Source organism: Echinops telfairi, unplaced genomic scaffold, assembly GCF_000313985.2.
Source record: "Echinops telfairi isolate 266 unplaced genomic scaffold, ASM31398v2 ScPeMD7_21;HRSCAF=78, whole genome shotgun sequence".
NCBI lineage: Eukaryota > Metazoa > Chordata > Mammalia > Afrosoricida > Tenrecidae > Echinops > Echinops telfairi.
In genome coordinates, this window is record NW_022103918.1 from 1,082,057 (window position 1) to 1,106,614 (window position 24,558).

The window sequence follows — 24,558 nt, forward strand, 5'->3', positions numbered from 1 at the left end:
TGTGTCACATTTGGTAAGGAAGGCTGTAGGGGAGGCATGTCTGATTTCTGCCTCAGGAATTCGCTTTGGGAGAATGTTGGGTCTGCTTCTTCCTCCTCCTGGGGAAGTCAGAGTAGGTCAGACGTGGCCCCCACACCATTCTTCCAGGAGGGGAGATTATTGTTTAGGGCAGTGGTTGTCAACCCTCCTGATGCTGCGGCCCTTTAATACAGTTCCTTCCTCATGTTGTGGTGACTCACAACCATAGAATTATTTTCATTGATTCTTCATAACTGCAATTTTACTACTTTTATGAATTGATCAACCTCTGTGAACGCATCATTTGCCCCCAAAGGGTTCGCAACCCACAGGTTGAGAACTGCTGGTTTAGGGTAATATTTTTTTTCCAATTATTACGAGGCCAATATTAGCTTCAAGGTGGATTTAGGCATATGAAATACACAATTGTATTTATATTTAAACTTCACTACAGATGAGAAGTACTTAAAATATTTATTCTTTAATAAAACATATGTAAAAACAAATTTTTATGCATTATATGTACTAAGAGGATTTTGTGGTCAAAGAGATGTTGCATGTAATCAGTCCTTCTCCTATTTGTGTGTGTGGCAAATTTCAGCATATTAAAATAGACACTTTGTCAGTCCAGTGACCACAGAAGCTAGTCATGCTGATCTATCTAGAGAGGATATTGCATTTACTTGAGTTGTACTTCTGGGCTAACCACAAACTAGCCATGTAATCTTGAGTCAATTCACTTCTTTGGACCCATTTTCCTGTTTCCAAAATGAAGATATCCAAGTTCCTAGCAGTGCCAATACAAAATAGGTCTATGAGTTGGTTAAGCATTTTTGTTTGAGTTCCCAGTTGAGAGAATTTGGCTTTTGTATGCCTTTCTTTATATGAACATGTCCTAGTAGAAGAAGCTGTAATGCTCCTGCAAGCAGACAGAACTAAATGACTAAATCATAGCACCAGCCATTGTAAACAGTGGGTTTTAGCATTCCTCCCTCAAGTCTGTCTTACACATACCCCTTCAAACACAGTATACAGTGCTTCCTCAGAGACAGCAGTGGTAGGGGCTGAAATGCAGGCTCTATCTCCCTCGCCAAGGCACCGGCAAATGCATACACATTTTGCCTGTACTCTGCATTAATCACTTGTGGATTCTGACTTGCATGTCAGAGTAGGACTGTGCTCCATAGGGCTTTCAATAGACAGTGTTTGAAATGAGATTGCCAGGGTTTTCCCAAGGTATCTCTGAGTGGTCTTGAACCTCTGGCCTTTTGGTTAGCACATAACATTTTGCCCTCCTCACAGAACCCATGATAACCATTAAACCCATTGCTGCCAAGGCAGTTCCAATCCTATACCAGTTCCAATCCTATACGACAGAGGGAACATGCCCCATTAGGCTTTCTAAGCCTGTCATCCTTATGAAAGCAGATTGCCACACTTTTCTTCATTGGAGCTGGAGTTGGAAACACCAAACTTTTCAGTGAGCAATTAAACATTTATTCACTGCACCACCTGAGCGCCTTCCAATCACTATGATCAAAGAGTAATAGGACTCAGTTGGTATCCGAACTGATAAGGAAGACAGAAGCCTATCTACTGGATGCATGGAGGAGCAAAAAGGGGGCACATTCCCCAAATAAATGAGTTTCAAATATCAAATAGTAAGCCACGTCGGGGTGGCCCAGTGTGGTTCCTTGCAAAATCCAAGGCGGGGACAAAGAAACACAATGGTATTGGGGAAGGTGCACAGCAATGACTAGACAGAGGCGGGTGAACACAGCCCCTGGTTGTCAGGAAGGGGAGATGGTGATGTGGTGGGAGTGGGGGCTGAGGTTGACTTTGATTTTCCTTACCCTCATGAAGTTAGGGGAGGCCAGACATTGCCCCATTCTTACAAACAACAAAAAACCTAGACTATGAAATAAAAACTGTCTTGGCAGTCACTAAGCTGTAACAGAATGTATTTTCTTCATAGGGTTATTTCAGAGCAATAAACATTGTAGTTGCACTGATATGTTCAATATTTTCTGTATTTTTGATTTGTTTTGTTTTTGTTCGTTCATATTAGGGTGTATCTCAGAGGTGGTATATCATTGGAGGTGACCCTTTTGAAGTTGTGTTATGTTTTTCTGATTTTTGGTATATGAAACTCAGGCTTGATGAACATATAGGGATAGCAAGTAGAATAAGGGTGTCGGGGGTGGAGTGGGGGATAAAGTGGTGGTGGATAAAAGGGAGACGATGTCAAGGAGTTCAGAAAGAAAAAGAATGTTTGGAAACTGTGGTAGCAATTGTACACTTCTGCTTGACATGATTGAACCATGGAATGATATAGTATATGTGTTAACTCCCACTTCCCAGTTAATAATAATAATAAAACAATCTGAAACTGAAATAAAATATGTTGGATGATATTCCTTGTGGAGCAGCTGCTCTGTGACAAGTTTTAAAACCTACCTTGTGTTTCTCAGAAAGGGATAGAATTTAACACTGATATTTGTAAATATGACATTCTGCTTTTGAATGTAGCCATCTACCCACTTTAGTAGTGGTTTGAGATTTTTTAGATTAAAGGAGAAAAAATACCCATGGGTGGTATAGATGGTTCACATGATAAGCTGTTAACCGGAGGGTTAGAGGTTCTAGTACCGGGAGAAAGACCTGGTGGTCTACTATTGAAAACCAGCCATTGGCAATGGAGCATAGTCTGACATATGTGGGTTCTCATGAGTTGGTACAGATGCCATGGTTTGGCATTCAACAAAGGATCCTGCCTACGTACCGTAGTATGAAGTTGAAGCTCAACAAATGCTGGTCCTTCTTGGATAAAATGGATTTGGGATTTATTTCTTCTTGGCTAAAATATTAATTAGCCTTTGTGTGCCTATGAACACACACAGACAAAGCGGGTTTTCGGTATGAGAGTTAATGACACACTCACTGGGGAGGGAGTCACAGTTAATACTCCTGATCTCATGAAGTCTGATGAGCACTCTTGTTGCTTAGCAGCGGTAGTCTTTTTTGAGCAGCGCAGAACAAGGTCACTCAAAGTTTCACTATTATTAGTGAAGGAAGGTAACTATCATTACTGACAAGACAGAGATGTAGGCAGATTTCTATTCTGGAGAAAGATGAGGCTTTCTACACCCCTAAACATGTACAGTCTCAGGAAACCCACAGGGCAGTCCTATTCCGTCCTTAGGATTGCGAGGCACTGGGAACTTGACGGCAGGGACTGAGATGACTAAATTAAAATAGTCACGTCTACTTACTAGAACCTATTCAGAAAGAGCTCAAAGGTTTTATGGGGCTTCATTTCAGCTTCATTTTTCCCTTGAGATATACTGGTAAAATTAATCCGTTACCAAATATACTCGTGTATAAGTAGAGTTTTTCAGCACAATTTTAATGCGGTTTTTGTGGTAAAATTAGGTGCCTCACTGATATTCAAGTCGGCTTATACTTGAGTATATATGGTATGAGAGTTCAGTAGAAAAATATTAATTTTATTAAGATTCTCAAAACCCATTATCTTTTTAAAGCTTAATAAAACTTAAATCAAAAAGAACAATTTTTTTCATTGTTGGGAAAAGTAGTAGATTGCTAATACCTTTTTAAAAGAGGTACATTTTTAGATCCAAATATCTTGACATTTAGAATTTCAAAATTTAAAGGGGAAAAAAATCAATAACTGTAGACACAAGCTAGTTTTCTTTAAAGTATTTGGTTCAAAATCTCAGTGAGGTTGCTTTCTTTCTCTCCATGTTATGAAAAAGAGTATCTAAAATTTACCAGGGAAGATAAATGAGAAAGCAGCTAAGGTAAAATAATGGAGGAAGACTTCATCTACTCGGTTTCAAAGTAAACATGCAATGATCACAACATGCCGCTGCCTGCGAAAGGCACAGCCAGAGCTGTACCCACACTCTCCCTGCCAGCAAGTAACTCTGACTGAGACACCACATAGGATAGGGCAGAGTTGCCCCTGTGGATTTCTGAGATTGTAACTCTGCCCGAGTAGAAAGCCTCATCTTTTTCCTGCAGAGCAGCTGGTGGTTTTGAACTGTTAACTTCCGGTTGGCAACATTGTAGCCTAGGGCTAAAGATCCAATGTATGAAACAGACAGCACTGGAAGAAATGGGAAAAGATCGAGGACTACTTAGTAAACAATAGTAAGGCGACTGGCCAAAGGATCTCTGGTGGCATAGCGGGTTATGCGCTGGGAGGCTAACCACAAGTCCCACCTGCTGCTCTGTGGAGAAAGATGCGGTTTTCTGCTCCTGTTGAGAATTACAGTCTTGGAAATCCACAAGGCAATTCTACTCTGTCGGACAGGATTGATATGAGATGGAATCTATGGTAGAGACAGGGCAATTGGTCAATTATTTGCCCTGTACTCTTCACTAAAATGTTTGATATTTAATCTGTTACATAAACTATGGCTCTCTATTCCTTTCACTTTCTCTTCATAGCACTTATCACTTTTTGACATATTTATTTTTCAAACTAGACTACAAGGGCTATAAAATAGGTTCCCTTTGAAACTGCCTATCTGTAACCTAAGAGTGATAACAAACAATGAGATCGTTTTTGCACATTTCACAATTCTAAGTCTGGCTTGGCCAGGCACTGGGCTGAGTAATGAACACCTTCTTCGGAAAGCCTCTTCTGGGCTTTCAAAGTTGCCCTTTGCAAAGGCTCAACTCAGAGTAAAGTCCTGTTTTAGAACCCAAGAATTTCCAAAGATGAGAGTTAAATAGATTTCTATGAAGAGTCCTGTTTTCACTTTGAAAAAAGTAGATGCTGAATGCTTCATATGCCACGTTATTCTTTTAAAATCCACATACACCAAATTTTGTTTTGTGTTTCTTAAACAAGTTTAAATCAAATCCATTACAGATTAAAAGGAAGAAACATTCATTTTGATGCTTTCCCATATTCAATACTCAAACGTTGCTCTGCTTTGGCCCCTTTTCTCCCATTAGAAGGATGCTATATTTTTCTGATGACCAAGCATCATTTGTACCTTGTTCCTTGACTATAATTTGGTCTGATTTCTTCATTTATGCATTAAAATTCTGCAAAGTTCCAAGGCCAAATTTTGAAGCCATGAAGTCAATTCCTACTTCTAATGGCCCTAGCGGGCAGGGTAGGACGGCCCTTGTGGGTTTCCAAGATGATAACAGTAGAAAGTCTCATCTTTCTCCCTTAGAGCGAGCTGTTGGCTGGGTCAAACTGCTCACCGGGTGGTCAGCAGCCTAATGGATAACCCACCATACCACCAGGGTTTCGCTGCATTGGCCCCAAACAGTTGCAAAAATCTTAAGAATGTTGCAATAGAAAATGTCATCCTTTGGGGTGATCATTTTTGATTAGAGGTCCATAAAACACAACATTTGACTTACCAAGGGTAGGGTCATATTCCCAGATGAACCGCTTGGTTAGGAATCTCACCACAAGAGCTGTAGAAGAAAAGAGCAAAGTCTGAACTTAGATAAAAGTAAGACAATTAAGGAAAAAAGAAATATCTTATCATATTTGTTTTATATTTTCTTGGTTCCGATGAATTGGTCTCATCCAAGATATTTATTTGTCCATATTCAAATATTTTTCAAGTTCCTATTGTGAACTGAGAACTGTTCTGGTGTTTTAATGGTTCGCTCTACTTCAATCAACCGTTTAACTTTATAACTAAAAGAACAAATCTAAACAAATACCAGCAACAATGTGAAAATTCTCAAAGATAAAAATTTCGGCTACACAATGAAACCAGAGAAAGAACACCATGACATAAGTTTGGAGTTTGAACACAAAAAGGCTTGACAAAGCTAAGCAAGACATGTGCTAACTTAAACTCCAATGAAAACAAGACTAGCTGCTAATCTGCATTATTAAAAAGTAGATATTCAAAACTAAGCAAAACCATTTCTCTCTAACAGTCTAACTCATTGGGTTTCTATGCGATCAAGTAGAATTTCTCCATATTGTTCTCAAGGCTGTAAGTTTACCAAAGGTAACATTAAATATTTATTATGTCTCTCAGTCTGATACTGTACTAAACACTTTACTTCCATGGTCTCCATCCACCTTCACTTCATTCCAATGTTTGCTCAAATTTTTCATATAAAGCAGCCGAGGGTCTGAGAGGTTCACTAGTTTAACTCGACTCATGTAGCTAGTTAGTGATCATGCTCTTAGGACTTGAATCCTAATCACTTTCAAAGATATAATGTATTTTGTACATGAAACTCATTAAGGCCTAAGCCATCTGGATAATATTTAAATGATGATAAATCAGAGGAAAGTAAATGCTAAAATGTGTGGACTCTGTCCTCAGAAACAGATAGAACATTTCCTTATGATTCCATATAGTTGAAAATAGTGGTTTCAAATCATATTTTTGAAGAAGGGAAGGGTCATAGGTCCGTAAAAAGTGTACATACAATATGGTAAATAATTTTCTCCGTCTTCTAAAGACCCCCAGTGGTCTCCCTAGAGTTCTGTTGACCCAACTAAAGAACACTTGACTCATAATTTATAGTTTAAAAATATCTATTATTAGCATATTCTATTTTTTTACCCAAAGGGCCTCCATGTAGTAACCTACTTGAAGAAATAAAGCTAGTGAGTTAAAGGTCACTACCAGTCTCCTCTACCCTTTGCCTGTGACCACTGTTTGGGTCAACAGAGGTATATATGTATGCCCCGCCACAGTGTCTTTTGAGAGATGGCAGTATGACTTACAAAAGAAAAAGACAGTGACTTTGCTACCGGTGACTGAAAGTAGTAATGTTTTTTTAATTTCAGAGTGTGAGGTTGAATTTGAGCCAAAATATTTGCAGTGCCTGGAGTCGCAAGGCCACTGACCCTGGAATACTTCCCACAGTGAGTCCACTTGTGGTTTTGTCCTGCAGGTTCCAGCTTGTCCCTGTATACTCTCTTGAGACTGTGACATTTTTTTGCATGTATGACACAATGTAAGGACTAGAAAGATATTTTTTAAAATTAGGAATATTTGTAAAGCAAAAATAACTTCTGGAACTGTTCAAAGTCTCCATCTGTTATTAGAAATATGTATTTTTAACTACAAGAACCTAAACCTAGAAAAATTCATTTGAGTGAAATCTTTAAGGAAGGAGTTGTGAAAGTTAACAAAAAAATTCAAGACCCCCTCCCCCCAGAAGAATTTACTTCAGAGGACAGTACTGAAGCTACAGTTCAGGGAGAGGGACATGTCTGATCAGAGCACACGGGAGCAAATGAAGAGGGAGGAAGAGAGAGTGGAACACATCCTGGCCCACCAAGCTTTGAGGATGATATCCCTGCTCAGTGCAGCCAATGCATAGAGAAGACCAGATGGTTGGCCCAACTATGAGACACGACATCCCTCACTGACCCTTAGCCCTACCGGGGACAACACTGGAGACATGGTGCGGGAATTGTGCCCAAACTGACCCCACCATACCGAGGCAAAACACTAACAGGACAGCAAGAGGAACAGAGCAAGGAAGTCCTGAGGGAATACTAAAAATAGACTTTGGGGCCAGGGTATGTCACCCCAACAGACTCAACCAGAAAACACTCCTAAAGGTCAACAAACAGAGCTTGAACAATTTACAGGCTTTTCTTTTCTTTTGTTCATTGGTTTGTTGTTGTTGTTTTGTTTTCTTTTGTTGCTTTGTTTTGCTCTGTCTTGGTTTTTGTGATTATTATCTCTGCAGGTTTATCAAATAAGATGGGCGGGATAAACAATCTGGAGGAGAAAACAGTGGGACTGACGGTTGGGGGGGCATGGGGGAGGGGGAGGTGGGAGAAAGGAAGTGAGTCTTAACAAACCCAGGGACAAGGGAACAACAAATGATCTAAAATCAATGGTGAGGAGGGTGTAGGAGGCCTCATAGGACTTGATCAAGGGCAATGTAACTGAGAGGAATTACTGAAACCCAAATGAAGGCTGAACATGATAGTGGGACAAGATGAAAGTAAAAGGAAATAGAGGAAAGAACTAGGAGGCAACGACATTTATATAGGTCTAAATATAGGCATGTACATATGCAAATATATTTATATATGACGGTGGGGAAATAGATCTATGTACATATATTTATAGGTTTAGTATTAAGGTAGCAGATGGACATTGGGCCTCCACTCACGCACTCCCTCAATACAAGAACACTTTGTTCTATTAAACTGGCATTCCATGATGCTCACCTTCCTGACATGATAGCTGAAGACAAAGTGGGTACATAAGAAAATGTGGTGGAGAAAGCTGATGGTGCCTAGCTATCAAAAGTTATACCATCTGGGGTCTTAAAGGATTGAAGATAAACACATGGCCATCTAGATGAGAAGCAACAAAGCTCACATGGAAGAAGCCCAACAGCCGGTGTGATCATGAGGTGTCGATGGGATCAAGTATTAGGCATCAAAGAACAAAAAAATCATATAATTGTGAATGAGGGGGAGTACCGAGTGGAGACCCAAAGCCCATCTGTAGACAACTGGACATCCCCTTATAGAAGGGTTGTGGGGAGGAGACCAGGCAGTCAGGGTGCAGTATAGCAATGATGAAACATACAACTATCCTCTAGTTCCTAAATGCTTACCCCCGCCCCCCACTATTATCCCAATTCTACCTTACAAATCTGTCTAGCCCAGAGGATGTACACTGGTACAGATAAGATCTGGAAACACAGGGAATCTAGGACAGATAAACCCCTCAGAACCAATAATGAGAGTAGTGATACCAGGAGGGGAAGGGGAAGGTGGGGTAGAAAGGAGGAACTGATCACAAAGATCTACATATACCCTCCCTCCCTGGGGGATAGACAACAGAAAAGTGGGTGAAGGGAGATGTCGGACAGCATAAGACATGACAAAATACTACTAATAAATAAATTATAAAGGGTTCGTGAGGGATGGGGGCGGGATGGAGGGGAACAATGAGGAGTTGATACCAAGGGCTCAAGTAGAAAGAAAATGTTTTGAGAATGATGATAACAAATGTACAAATGTGCTTAACACAATGGATGTATGGATGGATTGTGATAAGAGTTGTACGAGTCCCCAATAAAATGATTTTAAAAAGAAAAAAATTCAAATCCAATTGCAAGACCATTTAAACTATAATAATTTCTCAGAGAAATACTTCTAAAACACATTAAACACACCACTGCCTTTCAAAGTCAAGTACAATAACATGACTGAATCATGACAGAGATGTTTTGCAACTAGTTATGGTCTTTGATTAGTACCCCATATGATTATGTGACTACACTTTTGGAAACTGTAGAATGGATGAGGTAAATATCTTCCCTCAAATGCTATGGCTGTTTTCCTTAGCTGTGGCCTCTCTGCCTATCTCTAAGAATCCATCTAGTGTAATAAAAGTAAGAGAATAGAGGGCTAAAGACTGACAAGCCACAAGAACAAGTCTGGTAGAACTGTGCCCAAAACAAGAGTGGGTTAGTTCTGAGGTTAGGTTCTGGGTGGCCTCTTTTGCTAATATAAACATGTTTCATGGGGAGCCCTAGAGAGAGCTCGCTAGGTGCCAATTTCTGGTTTATTTTCAGGCAGTTGGCAATGAAATTAAGCCTAAGGTTTAGAATGTTTTCTGTTTAACAAACACATAAATCGTTGTTGTTTTTTTCATCGTTTTATTGTTTTAACAATAGAATCACACATTAAATGATTAAAACACAATCAAACCCCTCAGCAAAAAGAAAACATACTTTTTACACGTGTAAGTTCTAAAGTGTCTGAAGTACCTAAATGCCATTCAACCAAATTACCAATGTAATTGTGAGTTTATTAATATTCAGTTCAAATTGTACTATACTTTTCTTTTTTCAGTTCATTGGGGATTCTTGAAATTCTTATAACAATCTATACATCCATTTCATCAAGCACATTTGTACATATGTTACTATTATCCTTTTCAAAACATTTTCTTTGTACTTGATCCCTTGGTATCAACTCCTCTTTTTTTCTCTCCCCCCCCACCCTCATGAACCCTTGCTAAATTATAAATTATTATAATTTTCATACCATACACTGTCCACTGTCTCCCTTCACCCATGTTCTGTTGTTTGGCACCCTGGGGTAGGGGTGGGAGTGTTGTACTTCAATCATGCGATGAGTTCCCCCTTTCTCACCCCACCTTCCCCTTACCTTCACAGTATCACTACTCCCATAGTGGTCCTGAGGGGTTTATCTGTCTGGATTCCATGTGTTGAGAGCTCTTCTCTGTACCAGTGTACATGCTCTGGTCTAGCCGGATTTGTAAGGTAGAACTAGTGTCATGATCATGAGGGGGGCGGGGGGAAGCATTCAAGAACTAGAGGAATGTTTTATGTTTCGTCGGTGCTATACTGCCAAATGCAGTATAATTTTCTTACAGAATGGTTTTATATACCATGGTATATATGCATCCACTTCTCACCTCCTCCACCAATACACAGTCTTGTCTAAGTTACCCTGATTTCACATTAATGAAACTACAATTGCTTCTATCATGGTCACTATTTCTACTTTGCTTCTTAGAATGCTCTCAGTAGCCAAAGATCTTCATCTAAACCATTTCATCAAAGGAATATTTATTGACTGCCTATTCTGTGCCAGGTTCTGTTCTAGGTGCTTAAAACAATCCAATCAACAATTCAGAAGAAGATCTCTAACCTCAGGGTCCTCATATTCTAGTAGAAGGAATCAGAAAAGGACAGTAAGCATTATAGATAAAGTATACAGTATGATAAAGGTAACACGGGCTGTGGGGTGGGTAGAAGCAAGGTTTAAGGGATGGACATTGGTAGATAGGACTGTAATTTAAGGGAGTGAGGTGAACCTCACTGAACAGGTGATATTTTAACAGAGATGGGGGAAGGCAGCTGAGAGAAGAGTGGTCCAGGCCAAGGAAACACTAATGCAATGGCCCAAAGGCAGAAGGAATGTGAACTTAATTATATTCAAGAACATTAAGCAGGCTGGTTTGGCTAAAACATGTGAGCAAGTGTGATAGTAGAGGACACACACTCTACATATATCATCAGCATCTACTGAAATGCTTATATTTTTTATTATTTTTCCTGACTACTTCTTTAGTATGTATACTCCACAAAGGCATAGAATTTGTATCATTTATCTTTGTAAAATAACCAAGCATTGAACAAATAAACAAAAGATGGAAGAATTCATAATAGAATCATGCCATTTTTCTTGAAAGGTCATATGATTATATAATCCAAAATGCCTTATTATGGCTGTTATATGGTATTTACATAAATTACAGTTTACCAAAATGGTTATTAGAAAAGTTGATCTAATTTCCTTTTAAATCTCATCCTCTCCATCGGAACCAATCTGAACAAAGCTTTTTGTATAAAACAAAACGGCAACATTGTTGATCTTTACTTCCAGCAGACATGGAAGTGAAGGTTTTAAATAGCTGACTGGTTACAGTTAAGCTCTGTGCTCTGAATGATCTTTCCAGTAATGCAGCCAACCATGTTTCATGGTTAATCTACATAAAAGGACATTTTTCTCATTTTGTCTAATTTATAACCTTCTTGGCTTGGATAAATTTTCATCATATGTGTTTCCTTTTTGAAATTACAGGCACTGTAGGAATTATAATGAATGAAATCCAGTTTCTAACAAAATGGTCAATTCACTAAAAAGTATTTAATGAAAAGAAATAATTCAATGGAAAACCATTCCATTTATAAGTGAGAACTAAAAGACAAAGTGACATTAAAATTGCCGTGCTATATTAACAGGTCTGGATTGGCAATTCAAAATAATTACATTATTAGGAATCAGACATCAGAAGATCTGATGCCAGTGATCTAAATTAAAACCAATTACATTTTATTTATTGGAAACCATTTTTGAAAATAAACTTTCCAAGGAACAGAAAAACTAAGAAGAGCATATGAGACTTCTTAAAAAAGTTTTGACTGTTCAACTCTCTTGAAGAATCTTTAGTATGAAGAATACAGTTCTTTTTTTTATCAGGAGTCCGCGTTGGGTACATGATGAAGCACTTGGTTACAACCCAACATGGTTGCCAGGATAGACACGGCAGTCTGCTTCCATAAACATTGCAACCAATAAAACCTGATGGTCATGTAGGATTGCTATGAGTTGTGATGGACTCTACTTGATGGCATCTAACAAGTTCTTTTTGTTTAAAAGGCTCTTTCTCAATTCTTCACTGATGTATGTGGATTGATTTATTAAAGCAATATTCATCTACCTGTCTTTTCCATCTTTAATATATAGATAGCAAAATTACTGCCTGTGGCTTTGATTTCCCTGTTTTTGTCACTATTGGAAGTGATTGTCTACTGCAATCACTTCCAATAGAATTCCTTATGCTTGCATCAAAGAAGTCAAAATGAGGCCATGGGCTCACTAGGGAACAAATGATTAATTCCTCATATGCAAGTTCAAATTGAGGAAAATCAAAACAATTTCACAAGAGCTAAAATATGACCTTGAATATATCCTATCTGAACTTTCAGACCATCTCAAGAATAGCTCTAAATCATTTTACACTAAAGAAAAAAGACCTGATGAGCTGTAAAATGACATCAAGATAATTATATAAGAAGTCAAAGGGTCATTAATAAGTTAAAAAAAAGGTGTCAAAAGAGTCTCAGAAACTTGCTCTTGATTGTAGAGTAACTACAGCAAATAGAAGAAATGATGAAGACAAAGTATTATAATTAAACATGTGAAAACCCCGAGTTAGAAAAAGAAAAGGAAGAATATGCACAACATATATCAAACTAAAAGAACTGAAGAAAAAATGTAGACCTTGAGTTGCAATATTGAAAGATTCTAAGGGCAAAATATTGAGTGATACAAGAAAAACAAAGTCACAGTATCGAAAAGAATAGGTTGACATTCAGTCATTTGAAGAGGTAGCATATGAACAAGAATCAATGGTACTGAAGGAAGAAGTCCAAGCTGAACTGAAGATATTAGCCAAAAACAAGGCTGTAGGAATTGATGGAATACCAGTTGAAATGTTTCAACAAGCTAATGACATGCTCATTCATTTATGACAAGAAATTTGGAAGATAGCTAATTGGTCAACTGACTCAATGAGATCCACATTGGTACCAATGCCAAAGAAAGGTGACCCAGCAGGATGTAAAACTTTTTGAACAGTATTAATGTTACATGAAAGTAAACATTTAAATGTTTACTTGTGTTTTACTGACTAAGCGAAGGCATTCAACTGTGTAGATCATAGCAAATGATGGATAGCATCGAGCCCACAATGAGGGCTCTTCATTGTGCTCATGTGGAACATGGACCAAGGACTAGTGATTGGAGCGGAACAGAGAATGGCTGGTTTAAAATCTGAAACAGTGTGCTCCTTCTATCTTTACGCTGAGTAAATCATCTGAGAAAGTAGACCGCAGGAAGAAAATGGAGGCATCGGGTTTGGGAGAAGGCTTATTTACCTGTGATCGGCAGAGACACAACCTTGCTTGCTGGAGAAGATCAAGGACTGCTGGCTTCATAATAGATTGCAGTTCAATGTAAAGAAAACCAACAAGTGGACCAATAAATAACACCATAACAGGAAAAGATTGAAGTTACCAATGATTTTATACTGCTTGGATCCACACTGAATAGCCAGCAGTCAAAAATAAATGGCATATTCGGCAACTCTGCTGTACAAGACCTCTTCATAATGCTGAGGAACAAGGGTGTTACTTTGAGGACTCAGGTGAGCCTGACCCAAACCACAAGATTTTCCATCATCTCATATGCATGTGAAAGCTGAGCACTGACTAATGAAGACCCAAGAAAAATCTATGCATTTGAGTGATGGTGTTGGTGAAGAATCTTGAAAGTAGCCTGGGCTGCCAAAGGGACTAACAAGTCTGTCTTGCAAGCAGTATGGTCAGTGCTCCTTAGAATCAAAGAAAGAGGTCTCATTTTGCATACTTTGGACCAGTTATCAGATAAGGACATCATGCTCAATAAAGCAGAGGGTCAGTGAGAAAGAAGACACTAGATACGATGGGTTGACACGGGGGCTGCAACGTGGGCTCAATGGTTGTGAGGATGCTGCAGGCTTGGGCAGTGGTTCATCTATTTCACAAAGGGTTGTTGAAAATCATCACTGCAGGAGTGACTAGATGACCAATAAGAATAAGATTACATCTCATGTGCCCTAAAACAAGGGTTGGTTTTTAATATTTTTGTTTCTGGAGAAGACGTCCTTTTTTTTTAATGAAAGTATGAGAAATAATTCTTGAGACCTTGAATAACCCTTTTTAAAAATTCTACCCTGATTTAAGTTTGAGTAAAGTATTCTTAGTTGGAAATAATTCTATTTCAAAATATTGAAAGCACCTTTCTACTGACTTCTAATTCTAGTCATTCTGTGGTTTGATACTTGGCATACAACCTATTTGTCATCTCTGGAAGGTGGCTGGGTAGTTTTATTCATGAGTGTTCTGTACTTTCAGAATGTTGTGTCTTCATGGGAGGCTCATCTCACTTGGATATGCGATGATCCCTTTTAATCTAACATGTGTGTCTTTTCTTTATAACAGATTTTTTATGAGAATGCTCTTGTGCATTTGACTTTTTCACAGCTACATATGATTGGCAAAGTCTCTCTTCATAACGGAATAAAGATTTTCTGCACATATGGTTTGGAGAGAAGATTTCTTATTTGGCTCTGCACTCCAAGCTTCTGACATGACCTTTTCAGTGTTCTGTCAGTTGGTCCCATGGAAGTTCCTGTTGCCAATTAGGGTGTCCGGTTTCTCAAGATGTGTCAATTCTTCTGCAGAATTCTGCTCCATTTGACAGAGATCAGAAGACTATGAGATCATCTGTAGGGATGTTGTAGTACCACTGTGCTTTCTATTTACTATCTTAAGGACTCCTGGATGACTGGTTTTTGAAATGAAAAAGTTTGAAGTAAGGACATGTAGTTAGAATATATAGTTTTGAATGCAGTAATAATACCAGAGACTGTATGATGGAATTCTGTACGACTACTGACATACTTTTCCCCAACAACAGAAGAAGATAACTATAAATATGGGCCTTATCGGATGTAACGGATAACCTAGGAACTGAATATCCATTAAAAGTAACAACAAAGAAGATCAATAACATCAATCAAGCCAAAACTAAGCTGAAGAAAATAAAAGAAAGCCCATGACAGCCCAAGCACAGCGTCTAATACATCCTATTTGAATTCAGAGCCTATTTCAAGAACAGGTTTGAGGTACTGAACACTGGTGACTGAAATAATGAAATAAAGAGTATCAGAAAAATATCATACATGAAGAAAATGAAATAGCATTAAAACAACAGGAGAGAAGGAAAGACCCCAAAATTGATGTTAGAAGAGACTGAATCTTGAATACGGCTTAATTTTGTCGTGAAAACAAGGGGAAGACATGAGGGAACGCATGATTTGAATCAAAAGGCAGCTGAGAAGGAATGTTAAAGTATCGTGATGAAATGTGCAAGACTTTGAAATTTAAGACCCAATGGGAAGAAGGCAATATTTCTCAAGCTGAAAGAACTGAGGAAATACAATACTGAATGATTCTTTGGGTAAAAAGTGAATGACATAGGAAGCATTAAAAAAATCAAATGTGGTGGTGAAGAAAGCTGATGGTGCCTAGCTATTACATGATATAGCATCTGGGGTCTTAAAGGCTTGAATGTAACCAATTTACCACCTAGCTGGGAAGCACAAAGTCCACATGGAAGAAGCACACCAGCCTATGTGATCATGAAGTGTCGATGGGATCAGGTAGGCATCAGAAGACCCAGATCATATCTATGCAAGTTAGAGGAGCTCAAAGTGGAGCCCCAAAGCTCATCTGTAGATAATTGGACATTCCCTCACAGAAGGGTCACAAGGAAGGGATGAGCAAGCCAGGGTGCTGTACAGCACCTATGAAACTTACAACATTCCTCTAGTTCTTTAATGTTCCCTCCCCAATTCTACTTTACAAATCTGGCTAGACCAGAGCATGTACACTGGTACAGATAAGAGCTCTAGACACAGAGAATCCAGGACAGATAAACCCCTCAGGAACAATAATGGGAGTAGAGATATCATTAGGATAAGGGGAAAGTGGGGGAGTTAGGGGGAACCAATCACAATGATTGGGTGGGGGGTGTGTGTGTGAGAGATGAACAACGGAAACATGGGTAAAGGGAGACAGCAGTTGGTGTAAGATATGAAAATAATAATAATTTATGAATTATCAAAGGTTTATGAGGGAGAGAGGGTAGGGGGAGAGGGGGGAAAAATAAGGAGCTGATACCAAGTGCTCAAGTACAAAGAAAATGTTTTGAAAAGGATGATAGCAACATATGTTCAGATGTGTTTGATACAATTGATGTATGGATTGTTATAAGAACTGTAAGAGCCCCCAATAAAATGATAAATAAATAAATAAAATGAGTAAAATAAAAAAAAAAGGAATAAATCTAAAGCCACTATACCAAAAAGATGTCAGCATTCTACCATTTCACAAGGTAGCAGATAATCAAGAACCCCTGGTATTGGAGGAAGAAGTTCAAGCTTCCCTAAAGGCAATGGCAAAAGACAAGGTTCCTAGAATTAATAGAATACAATTTGAGGTGCTTCTATAAATCGATACAATGTGGAAAATGCTTGTTTATGCACAGAAAAAAGGAAAACTGTTAACTAGCCAACTAACTGGAAGAGGTTCATCTTCATGTCCTTTCAAAGAAAGGTGACCAAACAGAATGCATACATTTGAAAATGAGGTCATTCTTACACTCTAACCAAAATCTGAATAAGTTCATTAAAAAGCAAATGCAGTTTAATACGTTGATGGAGCTGCTAGAAGTTGAAGCCAAAAAGGATGTGGAATGGGGAGTATCATTACTGGAGAAGCAGAGAACGTCAGAAAAGCAGAAAGAATTCTAGATGTTTACCTGTGATTTACTGACTGTGTGAAAGCATTCAGCTGTGTGAATGAAAACAAAATCTAGATAACACTTTAAAGAATGAGAATTTCGTAATGTTTACATGTATCGATGCTCCTGCAGAACCTGAGCATAGATCAGGAGGCAGGCAGGCATTCAAACAGAACAAAGGGGATACTGCATAGTACAAAAGGGGAAACCGTGTGCAGCAAGTGTATTCTTATTCATCTTACTTATTCAATCTGTATACTGAGAAAACAATCTTAGAAGATGAGCAATATAGAGTAGAAGGTAGAAAGATTGGAGGATGACTCATTAACAATCTGTAGAGGGTATAATCTTGCCAAATGTGACTTGTAGCACTTACTAACGAAGGCAAAAGACCACAGCCTTCACCATGGATTCCTCCTAACAGCAAGGATATGAAAACGCCCACTGTGGGAAAAATAAATAATATCAGATAACTGGAGAAGAAAGAGAAATTGTTAATTCAGGTAGAATGAATTCAAGGGATGAATTGGGAAAATCTGGAAAGGATCCCTTCAAACTTTTATAAAGTAAACATGCTCCCTTGATAAATAGTGCCCCCGACTCAGGCCAGGTTCTTTCCAACAGCCTCATACATGCATGCAAAGTTTGGGTCACATAAGAGGAAGACAGAAGAAGAATGAAAGCATTTGAGCTGCGCTGATGAAGAAAACTGAATAGACAAAAAGGATTCAAAAACCTTGTGCCAAAATTCCATTACAATTTCATTTTTTCCATGGACTGGTGAGATTTTTACTTATTTCTGGATGATGTGTCCAAAATGAGCATTGATCACTAGAAAAAAATAGTTGGTAGAGGGTTTTAAAAATCATGGAAATCCTCGGTGAGGTCAGTCGACACAATGGCCTCAAGAAAGGACTCAAGCATACCCCAAATCCTGAAGATGATACCAGATCAAATAATATTTCAGGCACATACATACAGGTGCTATATGTCTCAGACATGGCATCTAACGGCAGCTAACAAGATGTGATGTAAAGTTGTTAATGTTCTATTGTTTACTAAAGAATGTGTACAATTACATTCTAAGTATTCATCTACAGTTCTGCTTTTGAAAATATGAACTGTGAATGACCAGAGATTGGAAATTAAGTTCTCTTCATCTTTAGATCCAGGGCTATAGTACCTGGAAGAGGATGTATACTCAACATATATTTTTGAAATGAATGAAGAAACAATTATTTGGATAACTTGTTTAGCTCCCACGTGAATATTGTACTTGGGTAACCTGTTATTCTGGGTAGACTAGAGAAAAAAATTCATAAACAAACTCAATAGCAATTGAATACTGAGAAAACATTCTAGCCCAGTCCAGATCAAGTCCATAAGTCTGATATTAGCCCATATGTCCAAAAACCAATCTATAAGATGTTCTTCAGATTCACAAAACCCATGCAATTACAACGAATGCAGGAAGATCACAGGCCAGTGGGTTGGAAGTCTTCTGGATCCAGTGGCATCGTAAGCACCTCAGAGCTGGCAGGGGTCTCTACATGGCTTCTCTGGCTCCAGAGGTCTGCATCAGGTAGGTCCATGTGGCTTCTCAGGGATGTCTTCCAGGAAGTCAGCCTTGTCAGTAGAGAGTCTCCAAGGGAATCAGCAGAAAAAGAGAGAGTGTCTCCCGTCTCCCAGGAGGAAATACAGGAGTTCCCAGAATTTGCAGGAGAAGGCAATGCCCACACAGAGGCCTCACTGGTTTTATCTTGATTGACAGGCCAGACTCCACCCCTTCACTCGTAATCCTCTCAAATTGACACCAGATTATTTAACTCCCACAGGTAATTAGTCTAGTGTGTTCTTATTAGTTGAAAAATGTGCCTCTTTCTTGGAACAATACACTTGTTGAACCAATATCTGTTTCAGAAGCTCATCTCAGAAAAGTTCACTTTATTTCTTCCTTCTGACCAGAAAGAGACATCTTTTCCCCAACACCAGTATTAGCCCTAATTTAACTACAACCTTTCAACTATCAAAATGTTTCTGAGGAGTGAAAATTAGCATATTCACAAAAATAGAGAAAATCCTACTCTAGATTTGTAGACACACTTGTGCAGAATTAACTAATTTAACAGTAAACTGAGAATTAATTTTATTAGTGATTGGATTAAAATACATGTTCTCCTTGAAAATGTAATCATGTTTTAGTTATGATTAATATAAAATATTAATGAGTTATCTAAAATGCTGGACATAAATTGAATACTTTCTAAAAGCTTTGTTTCTCATAAAAAACTGAGCTAGAACATAAAGAAAACATAAACATAGACAAGTTTAAAGTGTCAAAAAGCATATATGTCATAATACTAATGTATTCTTGGCCTAAGCCATTCTTGGTATTTTAAATCACTTCACATGCATGAGAAAGCTGAACCATGAATACAGAAGACCACAGAATGATTAATGCTTTTGAATTATGACATTGACAAGAATATTGAAAGTAGCCTGGACTACCCAAAGAACAAACAAATCTGTCGTGGATGAAGTACAGACATACCGCTCCTTGGAAGTGGGCAGGGTGAGACTTTGTTTAACGTATTTGGACGTGTGAGCAAATAGTTGATCAGTGAAAAAGAAGGCCGTCAATGGCACTGTGGGCTCGAACACAGCAAGGGCTGACGTTGCTTCACTCTTTCATCAGTGTAGGTAAGCTCTGATGCCACCTGACATCCACCCAACAACACGCTTACACTACAGTTTAGTGAGACTGAAGCTTTGTTTTGCCAATACCAAATATTTATTAAACTTTGATGTAATTTAATTTTAAATAGTTTAATGTTTCCCCCATAGAAATATACATCTTAAGTAGAGGAATGGGTTGAAAAGTGAATTTTTTGTTCATCACTAGATTTCTTCTTCCACAGTCGAGAAAATATACATCACCAGAAATCATGGCAACACCAAGAGAAAATGCATATCAAGGAGCAAGAAGGAAACTTTTACAAAAGTAAGACTTTTAAAACAGTATAAAAATTATTTCATTACTATTTTCCTCAAATTTATTAAAGAATTATGATAGATAGAGAGGATGACAGAAAAGAAAATAAGATACAGTTCCCATTTTTGAGGAATTGAGTTTTCGCATTGATAGGACTCAGGAAAATTAAAACATATATTCAGGTATTTCAGAATATTATTGACAGGTAAGGTGGTTCAAAAATACCAGCCCCTGTGTGGGAGAAAGATAACGACAACTGTTCCCATAACGATTTGCAGTCCTGGAACCCAGCACAGGTTGGTTATGAGTTGGACGGGACTTGATGACAATGGGGTTTTGAACAGGCTTATTTATGGTGTGCAGCCTTCTTATAGCAAGGACTGAGCGAAAGAAGGCCATCCATGTATAGATGAGTCTGTTTCTCCAGAGTGTTGTAAAGGGATTCAGGTGTATACTTCCCATAGGAAACAATTTAATAGACAAAATCATAGTTATATAAACAGCATGGCAATCTTATGGCTGCTTCTACTCCAGTCTAGAAAGAACAAACCAGAAAAACTACCTGAACTACACGAGGTAGTTCAATCATGTCAAAGAATGTTGAAACTACTGATAACAAAAGAACGCTGCAGGAGGTACACCAGGAGTTTCACCTTCTTCCCTCCTTTGGATCTCAACCAAATCTCCACGCCCATGTCCTCGTTTCCCTGCTCTCTGCATCCAATAGTTTGCTATTCATACCTTATCTTCAGGCCTTTCCTCAATCACCACCTCCAAGGCCATGTTCTTCTCATCAGCAACCTCCTCTTTTTGTTGTTACATCTCAGGCCTTTGTGCTTTAGATCAAGAGTGCAAAGCGACCAGAAATGAGCCCTGGCTTACTCGGCTATGTAGACTTACAAAGGGGCCAGGAAATCTCTTCGTAGCTTTAGCTTAACAGCTGAGGCCAATAATATGTCCGCTTGGAATCTCCGAATACCTCAGAAAAGGGGCTAACAGCCCTTTTTGACCCAAAACTCGCCTGGAAGGGGATGGCAATGCGATGTAAAAAAACAAAACAAAACCTCCCATAAGTTGTACGATTTGAAATGTTAGAGTTGAAGGAATAGGGCTCAGAGCAAAGACATAAATACCAAAAATCAAATAGATTTGGGGATAACTAAATTTCTCTATATACGTGTAAATGAGTTTCACTTTCATTCAGTACATATTTATTGAGCAGTGTGCCAGGCACAGCCTCATGGTGTCCCTGCGGGACACAGAACTGCCTCTGTGGGGTTTCAAGACTTTAATTCTTTCTGAGAATAGAAAGCCTCATCTTTCTCTGGCAGTGCGGCTGGTGTTTCGAATTGCTGATCCTGAGGTTAACCGTGCAACATGTAACTCATTACACTCCCTTTGAGCGTAGTCAAAACAGACACGATGGCAGTGAGTTCAGTTTTAATTTTGGGGGTGCTAGGTACTAGAGAAAGCAAGACTGGCAGAGTTTTCTAGGTAAATATTAGAAATGCTTTCCCTTTAGAACAAATGTGTGAGCTGAGTGAGAACTCCTGATTGAGGAAGAGCATTTCACATGGACAGCAGGATTGTCCCAAACCTAGACATGGAAGAGTGTGGCTCAGGTTAGGCTGAGCGGTTGCTGGGTTGAGCGATGGGGGAGGAGTAGAGAAGGGACACATGATGAAGACATTCATGTGTCGCATTAAGGAGCTTGGATTTTACTCGGACGTCTATGGGAGCATATCGACTTCTATGGGAGCAAACAGAGGGTATTAGGAAATGGCTTCATTTGATCTGATCACTTATGGAAATTATTCACTGATTGGATGTAGTAGGTAAAGAGGTTCCATATGGGATAAAAATCTGAAAGGCGATGTTTTTCTATGAGGCCGAAAAGAATAGGGAAATGAGTGACAAACATGTTGGGATATAAACCTGTTGACATGAGACATTAATGAAAATATCTAGATAGAGAAGGACATCTAACCATGCCCCCACCTACCATAGAAATGTATTGATTGAATGCAGCTAATACAACCAACTTGCAGCTAGCGATCATTGCTCTGTCCCTGGTCAATTCAATGGGTAAGCTTAAGAGGTCCAGGTAGATAGAGTTCTATGAGTTCTCCTTTCTAGCCTATTTTTAGTCTTCTCTTGTGACAGCCTACCTTGCTTTCTATGTTCCTTCCCCCTTTACTCTTTACTTTACCTAGACATTTTGAGGTGTCAATAGAACAAGCCAGGGGACAAGAATCTGTCCCAAAACCTATAGTTCCTGAAGCAGGCTCACCCCCATGACCCTCCGCACTTGTTTCCTTGCTCAAATCAAGGTCAAAATAAGTTGACATCAGAAACCCTTAAGGCCCATAAAAATGCAGAAATTTAAAATTTTAATGGAAACTTAAAATGAATGCAATATAAGAGTGTATGCTTTATAATACCAGGAGTTATAATGAGAAGTAATCTAGTTCCAGATGGGGATACAGATAGGGTCTAAGGGTTGCTTTTACATTAATGCATTTGTTTAAACTTGAAAAGTTTGACTTGTCCTGAATACTAACGAAAACATCATTTTGAGAAAGAGTTATAGAATTATAGCACTGCTTCCTATAAGGGATTTCTTCAGTATTAATGTCTTCATCTTTAAACGCTATTGGGGAAATCCTTCTGTTTCTTAAACTCCACTGGTACTCCTGAGTAAGCATTAGTGGTGGAAAACTGAGTCAGAATGGACTTGACAGCACGGGGTTTATTTTGTGGTGTTTTTTTTATTGTTGTTCTGGTTCTTAAAATTTAGCCTGGGAATTTAGACTTAGTGCCATCTTAAATCCTGAAAATTGACTTATTTAAATTTGAATTGTAACTGAAGGGTTCATTTAATAATGGTAATATTGGCTGAGGTAGTTAGTATATTGAGTGAACCTGGTCGATAAACACATGTGGGATTAATTGAAGGGTGGAGAGATAAATGGCTCCTTCAGCCTTGCCTTTCTTGTCTCTTGCTCTTTGATCATCAGACCAGTGTGTGGCTGCCTTGCTTGTTCTGTGCCTCAATTTGCAAGCTACACTACCTGTGGGACACCTAACCCGTGGACTGTGTCACTGTAATTTGAGGTTCCTTCAAGACCTGCTTCGCCACACCATTGGAATTTACATCTCTTGAGCTGGGGACTGTCAGACCCTGTCATCTGGCTGACTGTTGGTGACCTGCCTTGCTATTTGCTGTCTATGCCCGGATAGCCTGAATTGCTCTACAGAGGACTACCCAGCGGCCCTCCTTGACTTGCACCTGTGGCCCTCAAGACTTGAAGGACTGCCAGTGTCTCACAACTGTCTCACGGGAGTGAGTTGCACTGAGCCATTTGTACTGCTTTATACTTTAACTTTATTTCTTATGTTATATATCTATCTGTATAAACATATATAAAATTTTTAGTGTTCTGGTTTTGTTTCTCTAGAGAACCCTGTCTAACACATTGGCCAAAGGATGGGAAATATAACTGGGAAAAATAGAATCATTACTTGTAATTCCTAACATGTTTTTTAGGAAATATACAGTAATAATCTATTGTATGGTGTGTCACAATTAGCTTATCCATTTACCTATAGAAAAATGTTAGATATTTCCAATTTGGACCATTTTGTGTGGTCATGAATGTGATTGCTAGATCCTATAGTAAGACTGCTAATTTTTATAAGAAACTACCTTTCAAAGTGGCTGTGTAACTTTTCATGTCCATAATCAATGAGAGCCATGGTTGCTACATAACAGCATTTAGTATTGTCGGGTGTTTAGATTTTACTTTATAGGGGTGTCCCCTATAAATTGACTGCTGTCCAGTCAATTCTGACTCAACAACCCGTAATAGGGTTTCTGAGATTCTCACCTTTAGGGAAGCAAGGCAGCCTCATTTTTCTCCCTTAGAGCAAGTACCTAACCCACAGTGCCATAAGGGCTCTGTCATAGGATACATTGGTTTATAATTGTTGTAATTTGCAACTTTTAAATTATTAATGATATTGAGATTCTTTTCATATGATTATATATTTTCTTTGGTGAAGAGTTTAGGGCTTTCATCCAATTAGAAAAGTATCTTATTTGTTTTCTTCCTGGTGAGTTTAAGGGCTTATCTGTCCATTTGGGTACAAATTCTTTATCAGATATGTGTTTTATACATATTTTTCCTGAGCTTTTGGCTTCTCCTTTCATTCTCTTAAAAGTGTATTTTACAGAGCAGGAGGTTTTAATGAAATCCAGCTTCTCACATTTCCCTTTCATGGACTGCACTTTTACTAAAGACTCACCTAGAGACCTTTTGGAACTTTTAACTAAGGTCTATGACCCATGTTGAATTAAAACTTATGAAAGGTAGATGGTTTTAGATTCATTTTGTATATGGAATCTAATTATGCACAATTAGACATTTGGATGAAAAGATGATCGCCCTCCATTGAATTGCCTCTGCCCCTTTGTCAAAGATCATTTGACCATTGTGGTGTAGATCTATTTGGGACTCTTTTGTTCCACTGATCTATTGATTGTCCGTTTTTCTAAAATCAGAAATTTGTCCTTTTCCACATAGAGATCTGTATTTATTTTTCAATT

At 38.5% G+C, this 24,558-nt stretch overlaps 1 protein-coding gene across 1 annotated transcript in view; it reads right to left on the reverse strand.

Moving 5' to 3' along the window:
• The window catches only part of RERG (RAS like estrogen regulated growth inhibitor), a 153,714-nt gene that overhangs the window by 13,826 nt on the left and 115,330 nt on the right, over positions 1–24,558 (reverse strand). Inside the window, exon 2 of the mRNA XM_004713766.2 lies at positions 5,425–5,481. Within this exon, the coding sequence (XP_004713823.1) occupies positions 5,425–5,481 (57 nt within the window). The remainder of the gene's footprint in view (positions 1–5,424; positions 5,482–24,558) is intronic.